The sequence below is a fragment of the Leptomonas pyrrhocoris genome (assembly GCF_001293395.1).
Source record: "Leptomonas pyrrhocoris isolate H10 chromosome Unknown, whole genome shotgun sequence".
Lineage (NCBI taxonomy): Eukaryota > Euglenozoa > Kinetoplastea > Trypanosomatida > Trypanosomatidae > Leptomonas > Leptomonas pyrrhocoris.
In genome coordinates, this window is record NW_015438359.1 from 652732 (window position 1) to 670256 (window position 17525).

The following is a 17525-nucleotide window of genomic DNA, read 5'->3' on the forward strand; positions in this document are numbered from 1 at the left end:
GATGTCACAGAAGTGTGTTGAGACTCGAATTGACACAGGGAGAAAAAGAAAAGGGAGGAAGAACAACAGAAAAGAAGATCGACACGCTGGACAGAGGAGAGGAGAGGAAGAGTAAGAGTCATCGCCCCGCAAGAGACGGCGACGCGCAACAGCGCCGTCGCTTTCTCCAAACAAGGCAAGCGGGAAGAGTTCAAGAGCGCTGCATTTCTGCTTCGAATGCGTGTGTGTATTCAACTGAATTCTGTCTACGTATTTCCCTTTACCTATATACAATGGTCGTGTTCAACTTCACAGTCGAGGTATTCCCTTACAGAAGGCAAAGCAGAAAGCTTAATCTGGAAACGAACTTCCTCGATTTAATGTTTTTCCCTTTTTATTATTAAACGAAGGTGGAGGGAAAAAGAAGCTGAATAAGCGGTGCAGTTTCGTTGCACTAAGGTATATATATAGTGTTATGTATTTAAGAACCATAGCAGCAGCATGTTGGCCGAAGGGAACACCTCGCGGAGACAACGTATCAACTATTATTATTATTTTTCTTCTTCTCAGAGCGTCACGTCCTCCCTTTCTTGGATCGCGTCTACCTCCGCGGACTGCTCGACGCGCCGAACCCAAAGAAAGACTTGACCGAGTTGACGAATCCTTGGTAGGCGGAGTTCTCGTTGTCGTCGTCCTGCACCACCTGGTCCTCCGTGATCGCCGTGGCCGTGCAGCCCAAATCCTTCACCATGTACGTCTCCTCCAGGTGATAGCCCAACTTGGCGTAGTACCGGCGCACCCCCACCCCCGCAATCACCGCCGTGCGGGCAAAGCCGTGCTCGGAGGCCATCCGCTCCGCCTCTCGCATAAGTTGGGTGCCGACGCCGACGTGCTGCGTCTCGTGCCCGGTGTTGTGCTGGCTCACCGCGATGAGCTTGCCGTAAGTGTGCAGCTCCCGAATGAGGGCACACCCGCGCAGCACCGGGAGAATGTTGCGCTCCTCGACCGTCGCATCATCGCGAAGGCGCAGGCGAAGGTGACCGTACAGTTGCGTGCGGTCGCCGTTCTCGACGGAGAGGTAGAGCTCAGTACCATCGCTGGCGCGAAATGTATCGACAAAGAAGTGCGTGTTCGCGCGATCGATGGGGCTGCCTTTGCACTCGCGTTCGCGGATGTCTTTGCAGCGTATGTGGCGTGCGCGCATCTCCTCCTCGATGACCTGGCGGAGGTTGCACCGCTTCTCGCCTCCTATGATGTACGTCGTCGGGATATCGCGGATGATTCGGTTAAGTCGGATGCGGTAGGGGCAGTGCTCCATGATGTACACGAGCAGCTTCACCATGTAGGCGCCGTTCTCCAACTCTGCATAGGGTTTGTACAGGCCCTGCGCGTACCACTCGCTGATCTTCGTGAAGGGCACGGTGGCGGTCGGGTAGACCTTCCACTGGTCCACCTGGAAGGCCTCGTTCTCGTCCGAGAACAGCGTTTCGAACATCTCCATATCCTTTTCAAAACTGCTGCCGGGCAGGTCGGGCATCCAATGCGCGTCCACCTTGAAGCCGGCATCCAGCAGCCGCTGAATCGCCACAATCGTCTTCGCCGTCGGGCACTCGCGATTGATGACGTTCAGAATATCGTCATCCAGGTGCTGAATGCCGAGCTGCACACGCGTAACGCCGAGACTACGGAAGCGGCGTAGCTCCCGCGCGTTGATGTAGTCTGGCCGCGTCTCGACCGTCACACCAATAATGCGGCACCGCGCCTCCTCGTTGAGGGTGATCTCCTCAGCCAGACTGCGCATCTCTCGCAGCGGGGCGGAGTCGTAGTACGTGTTCGCAGCGTAGAAGGACGCCGTCATGAACTCCTCCACGTACTGCGCCGGGTAGAAGGAAAACGTGCCGCCGAGGATGATGAGCTCGATCTTATCCACCACGTGCCCGTTGTTCTCCAAGGCGCTGGCGCGGTCGTAGAACTGGCTGATGGGGTCCCAGCCGTTGCGGAAGCCCCGCAGCACGCCGGGCTCCTTCAGCAGGTAGCTCCGCGCAATGCCCGGCTGGTTCGGGCAGTAGTAGCAGTCCTTCGGACAGCTGAACTCCCCAGGGCCCATAAAGACCGTCACCACTAACACACCACTGTGGGACTTCCCCTTCTTGCGGATCAGCAACTCCTCCACCACGGGGCTTTCGCGGATGGCTCCCTCGCGGACGAGCTGGCGGTACGCCGCCGTCAGCTCCGACTTCCGTGCCGTGTCCTTAAAGCCCGGCAGCCGTGACGCCTTCACGCGAAGGTGTTCCAGCTGATTCGCTGACTTCGCCCCGGCGATCTTCGAGATGAGAGTGCGGACGGACTGCATCAGCGCCTGTCGACGGTCCTCCGGCAGGTCGCTGAAGTCCTCGTGACCGCCCACAAGGTCCTCCACATCCTTCGCTTCGGTGGGAACGGCGTAGGTGCCAAGTAGGGTGTGGAAGGAGGAGGGCATGTGGCGGCCCTCGAAGCGGGACTCCTTGGCGCTGATGTGAAGGGTCGAAAGGGCGGTGGGGGGAGGCGATGCGGAAGTCACCGCAGAAGTTCCCTCCACACGCGGTCGCTTGAGCTCGGCCTCTTCACTGGAGCGCAACGGCGCAGCCGTGTTGGCTGCCTCAGATGCTGGGGTGGACATGGTTGTCTTCGTCCTAGTTACCGCTTCTAATGAATTGACACTTCCCAGAGTAGTAAGTGTACTTGAAAGAGCTTGCAGAGCAGATATCTTTCAAATGGGCAGTGAGAGAATCTCTTCTCAAAGGACCTGGTTGGATAGGCGCGTTTGAGAAGGGTAAGGCCGCATTCCGCCATGAAAACCAAGCAGAAACGACGTGCACAAAAACAACCGAGTATTCGCAAGAGGAGGAGGGAAAGTGGCAAAGGAGAAAGGAAGAGACCTCAAAGGCACCTGCAAGTCGTCCCACGCTGCATCAGCTGCGGATACTTCTCACCTGCTGTTTTTCTTTTTTCTTTAGAATGCGGCGACAGCGACATTGTGATATAAAGGATCTCGCATTCCCTCTGCTTGACTGTTTTTCCCTTTTTGTACTTTCTTTATATTATCTGTGAAACCAACCCAACAACGTGCACACCGTCGCATATCCCAAGATGAAACTATAGCAAGGCAATAGCTGTCAAGCTTGTACCGCCCTCTCCCGCATCTTCTGTTTGCCTGCGTCACCCATCTCAGCGCAGCAGCCGCGCGGCATCCACGGCGCCCTCCAAGGTGTTGCGGTCGATGCGCGTGCCCCGCTTCGTCCACAGCGGAGCTGCAAACTCGTACTGATCCTCCAGCAGACGCGGCTCCGGGTCCACCAGGTCCCGCGTCTTGCGCTTTACCACCAACTTCGTCATGTAATGCTGCATGCGGCCCGGCGGCTCACTCGACACAATCCGCCGAAACAGCTCCCGGTCGCCGGCGATCAGCGCCGCCTTCGCGCACCCCATCCGCACCGGCGCCGCGGCAGCCGGCAGCACCGCCGCAATTGTATCGAGGATCTGCGGATCGCCGAGGTGGCTCAGGTACTGAATGTGCATGCCCAGCCGCTCTTGCGCGGTGTACTCGGGGTTGGGGATCTCACGCGTGCCGGGGTACAGCTTCGCGGCCTCCGGCAGCTGTGTGGCCGCCTCCAACTCCGCGACGCGCTGCCGCATGCCGACGACGCCGAGGAGATCGTGCACTCGCTGCGCCCACTGCATCACGTAGAAGACGCCGATAATAGCGTCGACCGGCACGTCTGAGGCGAACTCGGTCTGAAAGAGTCGGTTGAAGCGCCGCCCGAGCAGGCCGCCCCCGCTCAGGTTGTTATTGTCTGGCCAGCTGACGCGCGCGAAGACCGGTATCTTCATCTTCGGCACCACCTGCGAGTCCTTCCACAGAAAGTAAAAGCTCTCCGGGTCCTGCGGCGGCAGCTTCACCTCGGCGGAGAGGTGCACCGAGATTTGGATAAGGGCCTTGGAGAAGATGCAGCGGTACAGGGACGGCACCACGCCGGCCCCTTCCACCGTCGGCACCATCCGCTCCGCGTGCGGGTCGGTCACCGTGCGCAGCTGCGGCATCGCGAAGAAAAACGGGCACAAGTCCACGTGCTCCAGCAGCCTCTCCGGGTCGTCGTACTCGCCCAGGAAAAACTCCTGCTGATTCGCGTACTCGCGCAGAGGGGCGTCGAGGTAGGGGGTGTTGCGGGCCTCGTAAGCCATAAAGCGTAGGACGTCGCCCTCATGGGAGGTGGGGAGCCGCTGCAGCTCCATCACGCGCTTCGCCGTCTCGTAGCGCTGCTCAAACACGGCGTGCTGCTCCTCGCGGTGGAAGAAGGCCTGTGCCGCAAAGCTGCTCAGCACGCCGCGAACAGCGGCGACGGTAGCCCGAATTGGGAGCCACATGGCCGGCGGGAAATCCGGCGAGAGCTGAAGGAAAACAACGGGCGTTGGACAGCTTGGGTCGACCCACAAGCGTGCCGGCTGCGTGCCCATCGAGGTGGGGATCTGCCACCGCTCAGGGAAGCAGTAGGTGCGGCAGAAGCACACGTACTCCTTTTGCCGCTGCCCCAGACACAGCTTCACCTTCTGTTCGGTGGTGTAGGTCGAGGTGGGAGGGAAGACGTAGGGGCCTACGAGGTAGTCCTTCACATCTAAAAGATCGAAGGGCAGCCAGGTATAAGGATCGACCTCGATGGCGTCGTCCGCACGGTGGGGGGCCACGGAAGACTCCTGCTGTTGAGGAAGATCGTCGTGCCGGGAGGACCTCTCTACAGATGGCATGCCTCGCCAGTTGCTTGCCCGCTGAGCCGCTTCGACGTGGCGCTGTGCCAGCGGGTCACTCTCGCGCGCCGTCTCATCTAACGAGTCCACGTTGTGCGCGTTTGGCGTGCTGCTGTCGGTGCGGTAGTAGAGGTCCTTGCAGAGCTGCACAAACCACCCTGGTGGTTCAGCGGAGGAGGAAGAAGCCGACGAGGACTGCGCGCCAACGAAGTGGCTCCACAGCTTTCCCTCCGCATGCGCTCTTTGCAGCGGTCCCACCGTGGCCCCGTCGAGGGAATCTGCTGCCGATGCGTCGTCGTGGCTGGTCACGTTGGGTTCGCGGGGGTTGTACACCTCGCAGCGCTCCACGACGTCCATTGTAGTGTAGGTCCGCGTGGTGTCCTCTAGCGGAATCGTCTCTTCTGGCTCGAGGAGTGCAGAGAGAAACGACGGGGACGCAGACGTGGTGCTGAGGGCTGTCGCTGCAGTACTTAGAGATGTGTTGGCGGAGTGACATGAACGCCACGGCGCCCACAACGCTTTCTCTGGTACTCTTTGGAAACCGCACGTAGATGCTCGGTGAAGAGGCAGTCGCATGCTGCACCGCGATCGAATGGACGTGTAACGTGCGAGAGCAGATGTAGAGGTGGCAGCTGACGCGCAAAGGTGCTGGAGGCGCCACCCACGCTGCGCGCTTGATGGAGGCATAAGGAAGGGTAACGCAGCAGCGGCGGTTTGAGCGGGGGAAACAACGTGCTCTGGTGGGGGAGGGGGGGATATGTGCTCGGGGACCTCCACCTTGGTACAGATGACTTGCTTATTATCCTCTTGGCACGACAAAACAGAAGAAGAGGGTTGCAGACGGCGGCGTGAACACCGTCACGTAAAGCGTGTGGGACTCAACGAAATGAAAAGCACAGCAAAGGGAGAAAAAAGAAATGACGCTCTCGCGGTGCTGCGCATCCGCACAAACAACAGTGAAGGGGCGCGCGCGCACGCACACGCACACGCACGTCCGCACAGCGTCGCGCAGAGACGTAAGAGAACGAAAAGAAGCAAATGAAGTGAAGTACTGCAGATGAGCTGAAGAGCCGCCATTTCTTCGTGCTTGTCCTGCCAACGGTTGTGCGGCGCAACACGGATTCACATGAAAGCCCAGAGACACGTGTGATCTCCTTATCAGCGCCGCTTGACTATCAGCCGTCGACGTGTCGCAGTGGTTCGTCGAGGCATCGTGTACGGTTGACCCTTACGTTTCATTTAAGTAGCAGAACATCCTAAGAGGGAGTTAATAAAAGCTCCTCCCTTGATGCGTGTCCTCCGAGGCACCGCAATCCCCTCACATGACGCCCCTTAAAAACCTCTGCACCGCCTGCCACTGCTGCCACTGCTCCGTCACCCACTTCTTCTCGAAGCCGACGGCGCAGTCAATCGAGACACACCCGTGCGGCACCCCGCGGGCAGAAAGCTGCGCGGCGAACAGAAGGTGCCGGGAAACACTCCCGACAGAGTACGTGGTCGCTGCTGCGCTGCCCTCCGTGCCGCCCCTCACCCGCACAGGTGAAAACGCGTCCATGTCCTCCATGTCCGGCATCGCCGCCGTAAACAACGCGTGGGCCGGTGCACCCCAGTCCCCACCACTGCCGATGCAGTTAGCGCAGATGTGGTGGAGTGTGTCGAGCTGCCGGCCAACGGTGCAACACCGCGCCTGGACGTGCAGGTAGAGGGCGCAGGGGTCGCTCCAGCAGCGGGTGCAAATGGGAGGGAGTTGGAGAGGCGTCGTGGCAGCGAAGGCATGACCTGCTTCTGTTTCTCCGTCGGCCGCAGCGTGTGCACGATCATGACTGCGCGTTACCTGCTCGCCAACCCCGCCACCGTCCGCCTCCGCGCCTCCTGCACCGTGTCCCAGGGTGTTGACAACGCGCTGAAGCACCTCGCGCTGGCGTCGCACGTCATCGAGACTCACCGCCTCCTTCTCGCACACGATGCATAAAGTGCGGGGGTAGAAGGTGTCCAACGTAACGCCGCTCCCGTCTGCCTTGGCATCGCGGCATCGCCGTCGTCGAGAGTGCGAATGCTCCGCGCGCCTCGGCGGTTTTAACCGGCTGTCTCCACCGGCAGCGACAGCTGCGGCCGCAGAGGGCAGACCTGCGCGCTGCGTCGCCATGAGCTGCTCTACGTCGACAAACTCATGCACTGTGGGCCGAGTCAAGTCCTCCACCTCCACCGGCGGAGGCGGCGGTGAGGACCGAGCAGAACCGTTACGTCGATCGCCTTCCGCATCAGCCTCGCCGTTGTCGTCATCGTCGCTGATCACCGCTGTCGACACGGTGCAAAGATGCGTCTCGCGGCGTAGCAGAAACAAGGGATCAATGGTCTCACGCAGTAGCTGCTGCATGTGAAGTGCGAGCTGCGAAGCCAGATGCAGCCGCGCACCTTGCGGATCACTTCCACTCGTGCGACTGCGGAGGTGCGGCGGTGGCGGAGGAGGAGGGGCGGAAGGGGGACGACTGCCCTCTGGTGTTTTCACCTGCTGCTCCTGTGCCTTCATAAAAGTGGGTAGGTTCAGCAATGCAGCGTGAGCCGTGCGGCGCCGCGGCATTGTCTGGTACCACTGCGCAAAGCTGATCCCGACGAGATAAAACATGCGGTCCAGCGAGGAGTTGATGTTCCGCGTGATATAGTACGATGCATCCAGGCTGTGCTTGTCCTGCAGGTACAGCAAGTGGGCGGGGTGTAGCACCTGATCGGTGAGATGGCCAATGGAGTGCGTAGACCGCACCACCACATAGGGTAGCCGCTCGCCCCAGTACGGTGTCTCCGTCACGTCCGTCTCCATTTGCGCCAGGGCGAGGCGGGCGGCGAGTGGCAGGTGCCCGTCCCCCGCGCGCCCGTAGCGACCCAGCTTCACCGCGCGGCGGAAAATACACTGGAGCGGGTTCACCGCGCCGGCCTGCACCTTCTCCATTGCAGTGTAGTACACGTGCTTCAGCGTGGCCGCCGTGCAGCCGTCAAAGAGCAGACGAAGCATGCGGTGCACCAGCTGCGCAGTCGCCGGGCACTGATCGCGTCGCACCACCTCAATCCCTTTCGCTAAGAATGTGGGGCTTGTCTGCGTAGGCGAGGTCCACATGTAGCCTGCGTAGCGCTTCTTCACCAGCAGGAGACACGGCGACAGCACCTTCTCGAATTGCAGCCGAATCGGGGAGGGGTTGGACTGCGTGACAGCGTCGGCCATCTGCTGCCCGACGATGAAGGCCTCCGATAAGGTGCGACCATGCAAGCGAACAAATAAGCTGTCGGTATCGCCGTACACCACCTCCGCCCGCCACGCCGCGGTGCTGTGGATCAGCGCCACCGCCCGCTCCAGCGTCTGCCGGCCCAGCGAGACGATCGCCTCCGCGAGGTCCACACAGGGCATCCGACCGGTGAAAGACGCGGCGGTGTAGCCGTAGGTGACGTTGGCGAGCATCTTCAAGGCGAGCTGCTGCTCCTGCAGTCGCTGCTGCATCGCCGTGTCCTGCATCGGTACGGCGATGTGCTTGAAGGAGGCCTGCACCTCAAACCGGGTGTCCAGCACGGCCTGCACCATCTGCGGCAGCAAACCCACGCGTGTGCTGGTCGCCACGAACATCGCGCCGTTCGGCGTGAAGACAACGCCGTCGTGCTGGGCACCGTCATCGGGCAGCAGCTCCGCCAACAACGAGTCGGGTTGGGTAAAGTCCGCCAGCACGCCTAGGCGGCCGTGTGCAGTGGGTTGCACCATGCCGAGGCACGTCGTGTAGCACAGGTTGTAGGCGATGATGATGCTGGGGTAGAGGCTGCGGAAGTCTAACACCACAATCGGGTCGTCTCTGCGATAGAGGTCCGCCTTGGGCTGCATGACGAGCGGAATACATTCAATACGGGGCTGTCGATGTACCTGCATGAGGCTGGGCGAGAGCATGGCGTACCGCAATGGGTGGGCTAAACGCAGGAGGGTGGCCTCCACGCGGAACTGACTACCGCGTGTCAGCACCTCCTCCGTCAGTATCCCATACATGCGCGAAAACTCGAGCAGCTTCGTGAACCAGTGCAGCTTACACGCGATGCGATGGGGGGCGGCAACGCGCGTCGCAAGATAGCGCAGCGCCGCCTGATGCTCACCTGGGTCTGCGGTAGAGTGAAAAAGAGCGGCCAAGTAGGTGTCCGTGAAGTACGGCAGCGGCTGCCCAAACAGCTCGGCGTGCACCATAGGCAGCGCGTAACTCGGCATCTTCACATCCTTCCGTAGGTCCTTGCCGAAGCTGGTGCAGATGCGGCCCGTGATGTGCACATTGGCACCAAAACGCCTCGAGTAGGCGGCGGCAGCGTCAGCGGACTCACTCGCTGATGACCGTGTCGACCTCGCGGTGGTGCCTGAACTCCCCGCTCCATAGGGCTGGTGAGACTGCTGCTGCTGCTGCTGGTGGTGGTTACCCCATCCCCCTCCCGGACGCCATCCACCGATGCGCGTGGTGCCGCCGCCGCTGTTGATGTTGTTGGGTGCTCGGAAACCCGATGGTGTCGCGCCTCCGTCCTGCGCATCGTCCTCGTCTACCTCATCCCCGTCCTGCTCCACGTCATCGCTCAACACCGTAGAGGAGGCGGACGAGGAAGAGGAAGTGGACGGGGAGGGCGCCGGCGGCACGATCGGGGGTGGTGCCGTGGGAAACTGTACTCTCGCTGCTGACGCCCCTTCCGCCTCGCGCAAAACGTCGCCGGTCATCACGTTCGTTGCCCTTGCGTCTCCCGTCGCTACTCTGCGCGCTTCCTGCAGTGTGTGGAGGTGCCGTGGGTCTGACAAGACGGAAGCGGCGGCGGGACGTAAAACTCCCCTTCCGCCTTCGCTGCCGTCAACGTCACGCGCCTTCGTTGGTTGATGTCCCTCCGTACGTGCAGTCGTGGCCGGCCGCGGCGGATAGCCATGGTGCTGTCGTATACGAGAGAGGTCCGCGGCCAGACTGCGCTTCAGCACGGTTCGATAGCGCAGCGCCAGATAACCCAAGCCGTACTTGTAGCCCTCCCAAGATAGGAGCACGTCGGGGTCGTAGGCGAGGATTTCGTCTCGCACGCACGTCAACAGCGCCGCCTCATCCGACACCGTCACCACTTGGACCGGAGAGCACAGGCCGAAAAGCGGCAGCTCAGGCGGCGATATCGGGGTGGCCTTAGTGGCACCACTGCTCCTTCCGACCTCTTTCTCCTCCTCTCTGGGCGTAGGAGCTACACGGAAAACACGTATACCGATGGAGCCGTCCGCTGCCGTGCTCGCCTGGCCGAGTGCGACGGCCAGCACGTTACTCGTCGACACCAGCGCTTCGCCGGGTCGTCGGTTGAGCAGTACCTCGAGATACTGCACCCGCAGGAGGCATTGCAGGTGATGCTGAGGCTGCTGTGTGAGGGAGAGGGAGAGAGCAGGGACGTGGCTCGCAGACTTCGTTTCGCGGGGAGCGGGTGCCGTGGAACGCGGGGGTGCGGTGGCAGCCGGTTCCCCTTCCGAGGTGCACGCTACGAGTTGGGGGCCCTCCACAGGCTCATAAAGAGCATGATGTGATGGATTTCCCTCTCTCGGTGGAGGTGTTGGTGCCATATACGGCCAGGTCACGGCAGACACCCGCATGCGCACACCATCACTCGCCAATGTAGGCGGTAGATTACGAGCAGGCAGCGCCGCCACTTTGTGTGCTACCCCACCTCTCCGCTGCTTCTCTTCTCCCTCCTCCTCCTCACCACATGCGCTCGCCGTGACACGGAACCAGCGGGGGACGCCGTCCACTGCGGGGCCGAGAGAGCCACCGGTCTGAAGCACTGTGCCGCCCATCCGCATCTTCGCGTCGGAGGGAGCCGGCTGTCGAAAAAGCTGAAGGAAGGTGCGCTGGGAGGCGGTCACCACGCCCACCGCCTCCACTGACGACGCTTCAGAAGCCGCAGCGGAGTCGGCAGACGCCACGGACGAGAACGATGACACTGCGTCTCGCGCCACATCGGCGGTGTCCCTCACCGTGTGTTGGAGGGGAGACGACGACGCGGAAGAGGAGTTAATCAACACCTCCCTTTGGGCCTCTTCATTCGCACGCGTGCTGTCGCGATTGGGTTGGGCCGGGTGAGAGACGCTAGCGAGGCCGTCACTTGGTAGCCTTGCGTCGCCGGCGATACTTTCTTCCTCGTCCACAAGGCTCGCATTCGAGAACGACACCGCCGGTCCAATCACACCACTTGACTCCCTCCCCCTGCGTGCGTCTTCGTCCTCCATGGCTGCGGAGTAGCGCCGCCATCGCAGCTGCTCCTGACTTTGGAGCACATCGGCTGCGTGGCGAGTGTCAGCGTGCACGCTGCGTTGAATGCGAACCGCACCCACCATGAAGCTGTGCGCTGGCATGCGGAGCGTCGACACGCGATAGTGCCCACGGCTACGGCGCTTACGTGAAGGGTTGGCGGCAAAGGAACTCCCTTCGGCACTTCGCAGCAGCTGCGAGGGCCGTGTGTGGTGCAGCGCCGTCTGCGCGCTGGAACTGGCCAACGAGCCCACGCCCTCAAAACGTGCCCTTTTCCTATCTCGCTTCTTGTGGCTCGACATCCGCTGAGGTGGGCCGCCACCGCCGCTGCTGCTGCTGCTGCTCGACGCGCTGCTCGGAAATAGAAGAGTGTCTTCACCTTCGCCTTCTGCGCCATCACCGCTGCCACACGTCGACACTCGCTGGGCATCGTCCTCTTCTTCAGCGCCTTCATCTTTTCTACTAGTGCCCAGCTCTAAATCCACATCTCCTTCTAGAGGGGGTCGAGAGGTCGCCGACACAGGAAAGCCTTCCTTACCACCGTCTCTTACATCCGCATCCCCGTCGTCGGACAACGTAAGCCGTTCTGGCTGGGTGAAAAGAACGCGTGATGTCCGCGGATGCGTGGAGGAGCGCTGCGATGGTCGAGAGGCAGGAGAACGCAGCAGGGCACCTGCCACCTCCGTTGATGGGTGTGTGGAGGTGTTTACTGTCCCCGAGTGCGTCTTTGAACTGTGGAGTCTTCGGGCAGCCATCCCAGCAAAGGATCGATCCTGTGTGGTTAGGCGGCGAGGGTTCGGCACAACGCTAGAGGAGGTGAACAGGTCGGACGTCACGGCTGTGAGGACACGGGCGTGGATTACGTACTGGTACCGGCACAAGATACGCAAGGGAGGAAACTGGCTGCGCCGGCGCTGCCATTTGCTGTTGCAGCTCCTGTACGAGTGAGCATCGATGCAGCAGTGCACGGGCCACACATGCACCGTTCCTTCCTCACTCTCCTCGTTACGCCCTTCGTGAGGCGCGCCGTGGAGTGACTGTACACGGTGGTCAACGCTCATGGACTTGTGCGGCACGTCGTGATCGACGAGAAGTCGCTGAGTGGGTGCAGAGCGCGCCGCCGCGTAGGCGAGGGCAGACGGCAGAGCATCCTCCTCCAGCACCGATGCCGGCACCACATCCACCGCATCGCCTAACAGCATCTCGCCCAGTTGCACAGGATTCTCGGTGGGGTTTGGACGTTCGTTGTTGGGCGTCCGTGGCACATGCATACACCGTGTGCGACGAATCCACGCCCCTCGCCGCACCAGCGCCGCCTCGTCCTCTGCCAGATGTGTTTCGCTCAACTGCAGAAACCACCGAAGGGCAACGGTGTCTGCTGCTACTTGCGCAATCCGCGCTGCGGCCAGCACTTCGCACACCGTCGTGTCGTCAACGCCTCGCGCACTGAACGCGTGAGAGCTGAATTGTTCGTGTTGGTGGGGAGGATGCACTCGGACAAAGGCCACGCAGTCGCCCACAGTGTGGCGTGTGGTGGCGCTCTCACTCGTCCTTGGCGATGAACAGCACCGCGCTTGGCGAGTGACACCCGCCTCTCGCTTGCAGCTCTGGTGCTCTGACGCACCGCTGGAGGAGAGCGGCGGTGTAGAACCTGTCGTTGCGTCAACATCGCGTGGAAAACATAGCGGAGAAAGGCGGGCATCGCCGTGTCTCTCTGCCCGATCGCTACCTGAAATTGGATCACATAAACACGCAGACAGGCGTCCCAGGTTCTGCGTCGGAAGGTCTCGCGGCGACTTCACATCTTCTTCATCTTCCACTTTCCGTGGACGCTGCCGCTGTCGATCCGCTTGTCCGAAGAGAAGCTCAGCCTTCGCCAGCTCCGCAGCTTCTAGCGGCGGCTGTGACTTCTGTGCGACAGAACCCAGAGAAACTTTAAGATCGCTCTTCGCCGTCGCATCACGGTCCTTCTCCCTCTTCGCGGCAGCAACGACATCCGCAGCGGCCGCCGTAGCTTCTCTTCCGCTGCTTGAAAATGAGGAGTCCGACGACCAGGACAACTGCGAGAACCACGAGGATTGCTGAGAGGCGACTCCCTTGTGATCCACCGCGTCGGACGCCGCATCCACAGGTGGAGTGCCTGCGTCAACTGCCGACCTCTTAAGCTGAAGCTGCGCATCCACTTCTTCCGCGGCGGATAGTTGAGACCTCCTGTGCGGCTCGGAGAAGAACGCGGAGGAGCTGCTACACGTGTGGTGGGCCGCCTCCCCTTCCTCGCCCTTCTTCTCTGCCCCCTGCGCCACCGGTGGGTGCGGAGACGACGCTCGATGTTCTGCCTCCGCCGTACCCAGCGATACAGAGGAACGTGCAACCAACGCCGCCATGAGGTCCTGCGTAGCAGCCATCTCCACCTCCTTCACATCTGGTGCGGACATCCCACGCAGCCACGGCTGCAACACAACGCCAAACCCCGCCGTCTGCTCCGCTGTAATTGCTGCCACCGCGGAGGGCGTCGCGGTGTCCTGAGAGGGTGACAGTTGGAGGCTGTCGGCGCTGAAGCCGATGTAGCGTGCATTCCCGGTTGTCTGCTCCGCCTTGTTATCGGCTGTGCCGTACGCAGAGCAACTCGGCCTGCTGCCGCGCCCCGTCGCCGTGACGGCATCAGCGCCCATCTCCGCAAAGGTCGGCTGCAACGCCGGGACCAGCACACGGCGCTCAGAGTAGGTTTGCACCGTGGTGTGGCGACGGTGCCCGCCGCCGGGTTTGCTGTACTCGGCCACCATCTGCGCGCGAATGGCACGCTGCTCCTGCTGCTGTGCGGCCGTCATGGCCGGTGCGAGACCGGCAAACGGCACCGTTGAAGAGTCCACAAGAGCCACAGATAACGGAGGAGCAGGAGAAAGCTTTACTGACACGCCCTTCAGCCCGCTTTCTGCCGCATCATCATCATCGCCGCCCTCTGCCTTCCACTTTGATGGATTTGCGGCAGCAGCGGCAGCGGCAGCACTCGCACGACGCTGCTCCAAGTACTCCAGCATGCGGTGCCGCATCCACTGCACCGTCGGGTCTGCCCGTTGGATCTGCACCACATTTCCATAGCGCAGCACAGCCGCTGAGGCAGAGGCGTCCTCTCTGGCCGGCACGGAAGCCGACAACGCTGCGGCGTGCCGATGGCGCTCCACCGCGATGGTGTCCGCCACCCGCAGCGCATCGGCCACCCCGTGCTCTTTAAAGTACCGTCGAATGCTCCGACGTGTGTAGCTCAAATTATCGCCTGCGGAGACGCCGCCTCGACGGACGACACCATTTCCAGTTACGTCGGCCGTTTCCGTCCTGTGTGATGGAGAGCTTGGTGCGCCACCTTCGGCGGCTGCCGCGTCGCCCTCGCCAGGCTCACCCAGGTCACGCGCGCACACGTCCATCTCCACCTCCGCCGTCGTGAGTCGGTCTAACTCGTCTGGCCGCCAAAAGCGCTGAAAGGGCAGTCCGGCGTAGGGGAAGCCCTCCGCCACCCCACTGCCATGAACGCCCTGACTGGAGCTCGCGTTTCGTCTCTTCCACTCGGACTTGTATGGCGCGTCTTCGCTTCCGCCGCTGTCCTCGTCAGACGAGGAAGAAGAAGGGGGGTTAAAGCGGTGCCGCAACTCTGCCGCGGTGGGCAGACGCACGTGACACCTCGGCACCGGCAGCGGAAACGGTGCGATGCCGTTGATGCGCCAGTGCACCATAAACTGCGTGTGGTACTTCATGTGAGCGTCGTACAGCTGCCACTGACGCCCGCCGACCTCGCGGGTGCTCTGCAGAACCTCCATCACTTTTTGCTGCACGTTCGGGTCCACCAGCTCCACCAGGTAAAACGCGTAGGCGTGGGGACGGTAGCCGTAGACGTTGTAGCGGTGCACAACGCGAACATCGTGTACCAGTTGCTGACCAGGTACGAAGACGCCCTGTTTGCTCAACACGCGCAGTACCACCGTCTCCAGCTGTGCGGCCAGCTGATCCGCCGATACGCTGCGGTTGTACTGAGGCAACAGCAGAGAGGGATAGAAACCGTGGACGTGCAGGCAGGCGCGGCGTTGGGTGTACCGCAGCCGCAGCAGAGCCGAGCTTCGAAAGGCCTCTTTCGACTTGCTGCGGGTGTGTGCGAGTGCAGGATGGACCACCTCCTGTCGGTGGAGACTCGCCGACGTCTGGTCGCTTTCCTCGGACGGCTCCGCCACACGTACAGAGCCAACAGCCAGCTTCGGCGAGGGCGAAGTGAAAGCAGGGCGTGTGTGCGCCTGCACGTTGACAAAGGAAGGCGCCGGCGGTGGTGGTGCGCTTGGTGTGGTGCCGTCGGCAGCAGGCTCCAGCAGAGTGGCGAGCGGCACCGGCTCATTGTGCCAGTGACGGCCGACACTATTTTTTCTGTCTAGAGAGCTCGCTGCTGCCGAGCACGGTGAGGGGGCTTCTGGTGAGGCGACATGCGCAGAGGGAATGTGAACGTAGCCGAAGAGGTGCAGCACCGGGCAGCGTGCGGATACGCGGCGAAAGACGGGGGAGAGCGTCACGTCACCCAGCTCCTCTTGTGGCTTCTCGAGAGAGTGTGCGATGGACACCACCTGGAAGTACATGAATGCTTATGGAAGTGCTGCTGCTGTGCGTCACTATTCGTCAGCTTCCTCTTTTTATTTGATTCTTGCGCCTCGAGGGGGTAGGAAGAGGGATCCATGCGAGAGGTGCCAATGAACGCGCAACGAAATCGGCTTTCCAGGAGCTGCAAATGATATCCGTGGAAAAGTGGAAAAACTCTAAACGATGGACCGCAACACTCCGGTCAATGAAACGTAATACGCGAACAGAAGCAGGGTGCGCCACACTACGTGCGTAGATCGATGTTGGTGACGTGTTCTACAGATATTAATAATAATAATAATAATAAAAGGGAGGCGTATTCGATCTTCTCGAGAAACAAAAAAAGAAAGCTCATGAACCGAGCCGATGAATTACAGCTGACCCATGTATGCGCGTCAGCGTTCCTTTATGATCGGCAATGCCGTCATGCACGACTTGAGTGTGAGCAACAGAAGAATGTACCACACGTTGGGAGTTTTTTTTTTTAGCTGAGGAGTGCGTCCATCAGCGCATCTTCAACATCGACCCACGCTCCTTCGCCCTCGTGTGATTGCGGGCAACGCAGGTAAAAGGCTCGCAATACGCGCGGCACCACCGTTGAGAGCAACGCAAAGAGCTTCGTTCAAGGCACAGAGAATGGTGCGAATTGACAAGAAAACGGGGCAAAGATATCAGCAGTAAAAGAGAAGAGAAAAGAAAGAGGTTTAACGTTTTCTAGATATATCACGGCGGTGCAAATCGCAGGAGTTTAGGCGAAAGCGACGAGCAAATTTGTTAGCCGCCGCTTTACGCACATCGGTGAATGCAACACAAGGCTTCTCTTTATTCAAATACATCGCTTCGGTGACCGTTCCTTTTTTCCTTCCGACGGTAACGCCACAGTTCCCCCCCCCCCCTCTCGTGCGGATTTGATGCGTTCCTTTGCGTTTTTTCACACACCACGTCAGCACAATGTACGTCATCTTACAATTGTCACCGACACCCCGCACAGGAGCGCGCTCCGCTCGCTGCACGCTGACCCATTCCTGCCACACACATGCCACACTTCGGTCCTCCTACAGTCGACTCTACAGCTTCAGAACCTTGGCCGGCATACGCGTCTCCACCTCCACCGTGTCCGCCTCCGAGAACAGCCCCATCCAAAGCTTAAACGGCGGAACGTGGAACTCGCTCATCTTCACTGGGCAGCGCACCACCAGCTCGGCCCCCTCAACCGCCTTGGTGCACTGAATCGGGTGGCTCTCGCCGTGCAAGTGAAGCGCCCCCTGCACACTGTCCTCCGTGTTCGCTGCCACATCGAAGGTGATTAAGGGGTACCGAGAAACGTTCAGCACGTAGCTCCGCGTCCGCCGGATCAGCCGCTCCACCTCCGAGAAGGTCAGCGGCAGTCGCTCAAACCGGGAAGGCATGTGCACCTCACACTGCGGCATCAACGAGTCCGCCTCCACCACCACCTGCTGCAGCTGTCGCTCACGGCGATTGACAAGGAAGGAGAAGCGATCCACTCTGAAGCGGAGAGGCCGGCCCAAGTAGCGGCCCAGCAGTCCAGCGGGCAGCACGTAAACGTACATGTCGACGTCTCTCAGCTCATTGCTGCTCGACATACGCTTCTCCGACCAGTTGAGCATCGGGAGGGGGTGCTGTGCGACGATAAGGTATCTTCAATAGATTTACGAGTGTAGTCGACGGAGTAATAGACAGAGGAGAAGGAGCAGGAGTGCGATTGGAGTTCATTGCCGGTGTGGCCGTCCGGATTGAACTCGGCGAAAACAACACAAAGTAGAAAAGGAACGGCGATCCTCGCCACCCACTTTTCGTTGGGGCGTGCCCTGCTCTTGCGACGGACTCCATTCACGCATACGAGGTCACAGTAGC

The 17525-nt window shown here is 60.8% G+C and overlaps 4 protein-coding genes across 5 annotated transcripts; all 4 read right to left on the reverse strand.

The window, feature by feature from the left end:
• Nucleotides 1-580: 580 nt before the first annotated feature.
• ABB37_02043 (acetyltransferase-like protein) lies at nucleotides 581-2765 on the reverse strand (the record flags this gene model as incomplete). Its single annotated transcript, XM_015798803.1, has 1 exon — nucleotides 581-2765. The coding sequence occupies exon 1, from the start codon at nucleotides 2636-2638 to the stop codon at nucleotides 581-583; it is 2058 nt and encodes a 685-aa protein (XP_015662281.1). The 5' UTR covers nucleotides 2639-2765.
• A 421-nt stretch (nucleotides 2766-3186) lies between these two features.
• ABB37_02044 (putative mitochondrial hypothetical protein) lies at nucleotides 3187-5696 on the reverse strand (the record flags this gene model as incomplete). Of its 2 annotated transcripts, none has more annotated exons than XM_015798805.1 (1): nucleotides 3187-5696. In XM_015798805.1, exon 1 carries the CDS (start codon nucleotides 5335-5337, stop codon nucleotides 3187-3189), a length of 2151 nt encoding a protein of 716 aa, XP_015662283.1. In that variant the 5' UTR covers nucleotides 5338-5696. The 2 variants fall into 2 exon arrangements, with proteins under 2 accessions (XP_015662283.1, XP_015662282.1); XM_015798804.1 differs by having other exon boundaries at nucleotides 3187-5568.
• A 383-nt stretch (nucleotides 5697-6079) lies between these two features.
• ABB37_02045 (putative Dna polymerase zeta catalytic subunit) lies at nucleotides 6080-15649 on the reverse strand (the record flags this gene model as incomplete). Its single annotated transcript, XM_015798806.1, has 1 exon — nucleotides 6080-15649. The coding sequence occupies one exon, from the start codon at nucleotides 15647-15649 to the stop codon at nucleotides 6080-6082; it is 9570 nt and encodes a 3189-aa protein (XP_015662284.1).
• Nucleotides 15650-16717: 1068 nt separating this feature from the next.
• ABB37_02046 (putative mitochondrial hypothetical protein) lies at nucleotides 16718-17310 on the reverse strand (the record flags this gene model as incomplete). The annotated part of the gene is made up of 1 exon (XM_015798807.1): nucleotides 16718-17310. The coding sequence occupies exon 1, from the start codon at nucleotides 17276-17278 to the stop codon at nucleotides 16718-16720; it is 561 nt and encodes a 186-aa protein (XP_015662285.1). The 5' UTR covers nucleotides 17279-17310.
• Between the last annotated feature and the right edge of the window lie 215 nt (nucleotides 17311-17525).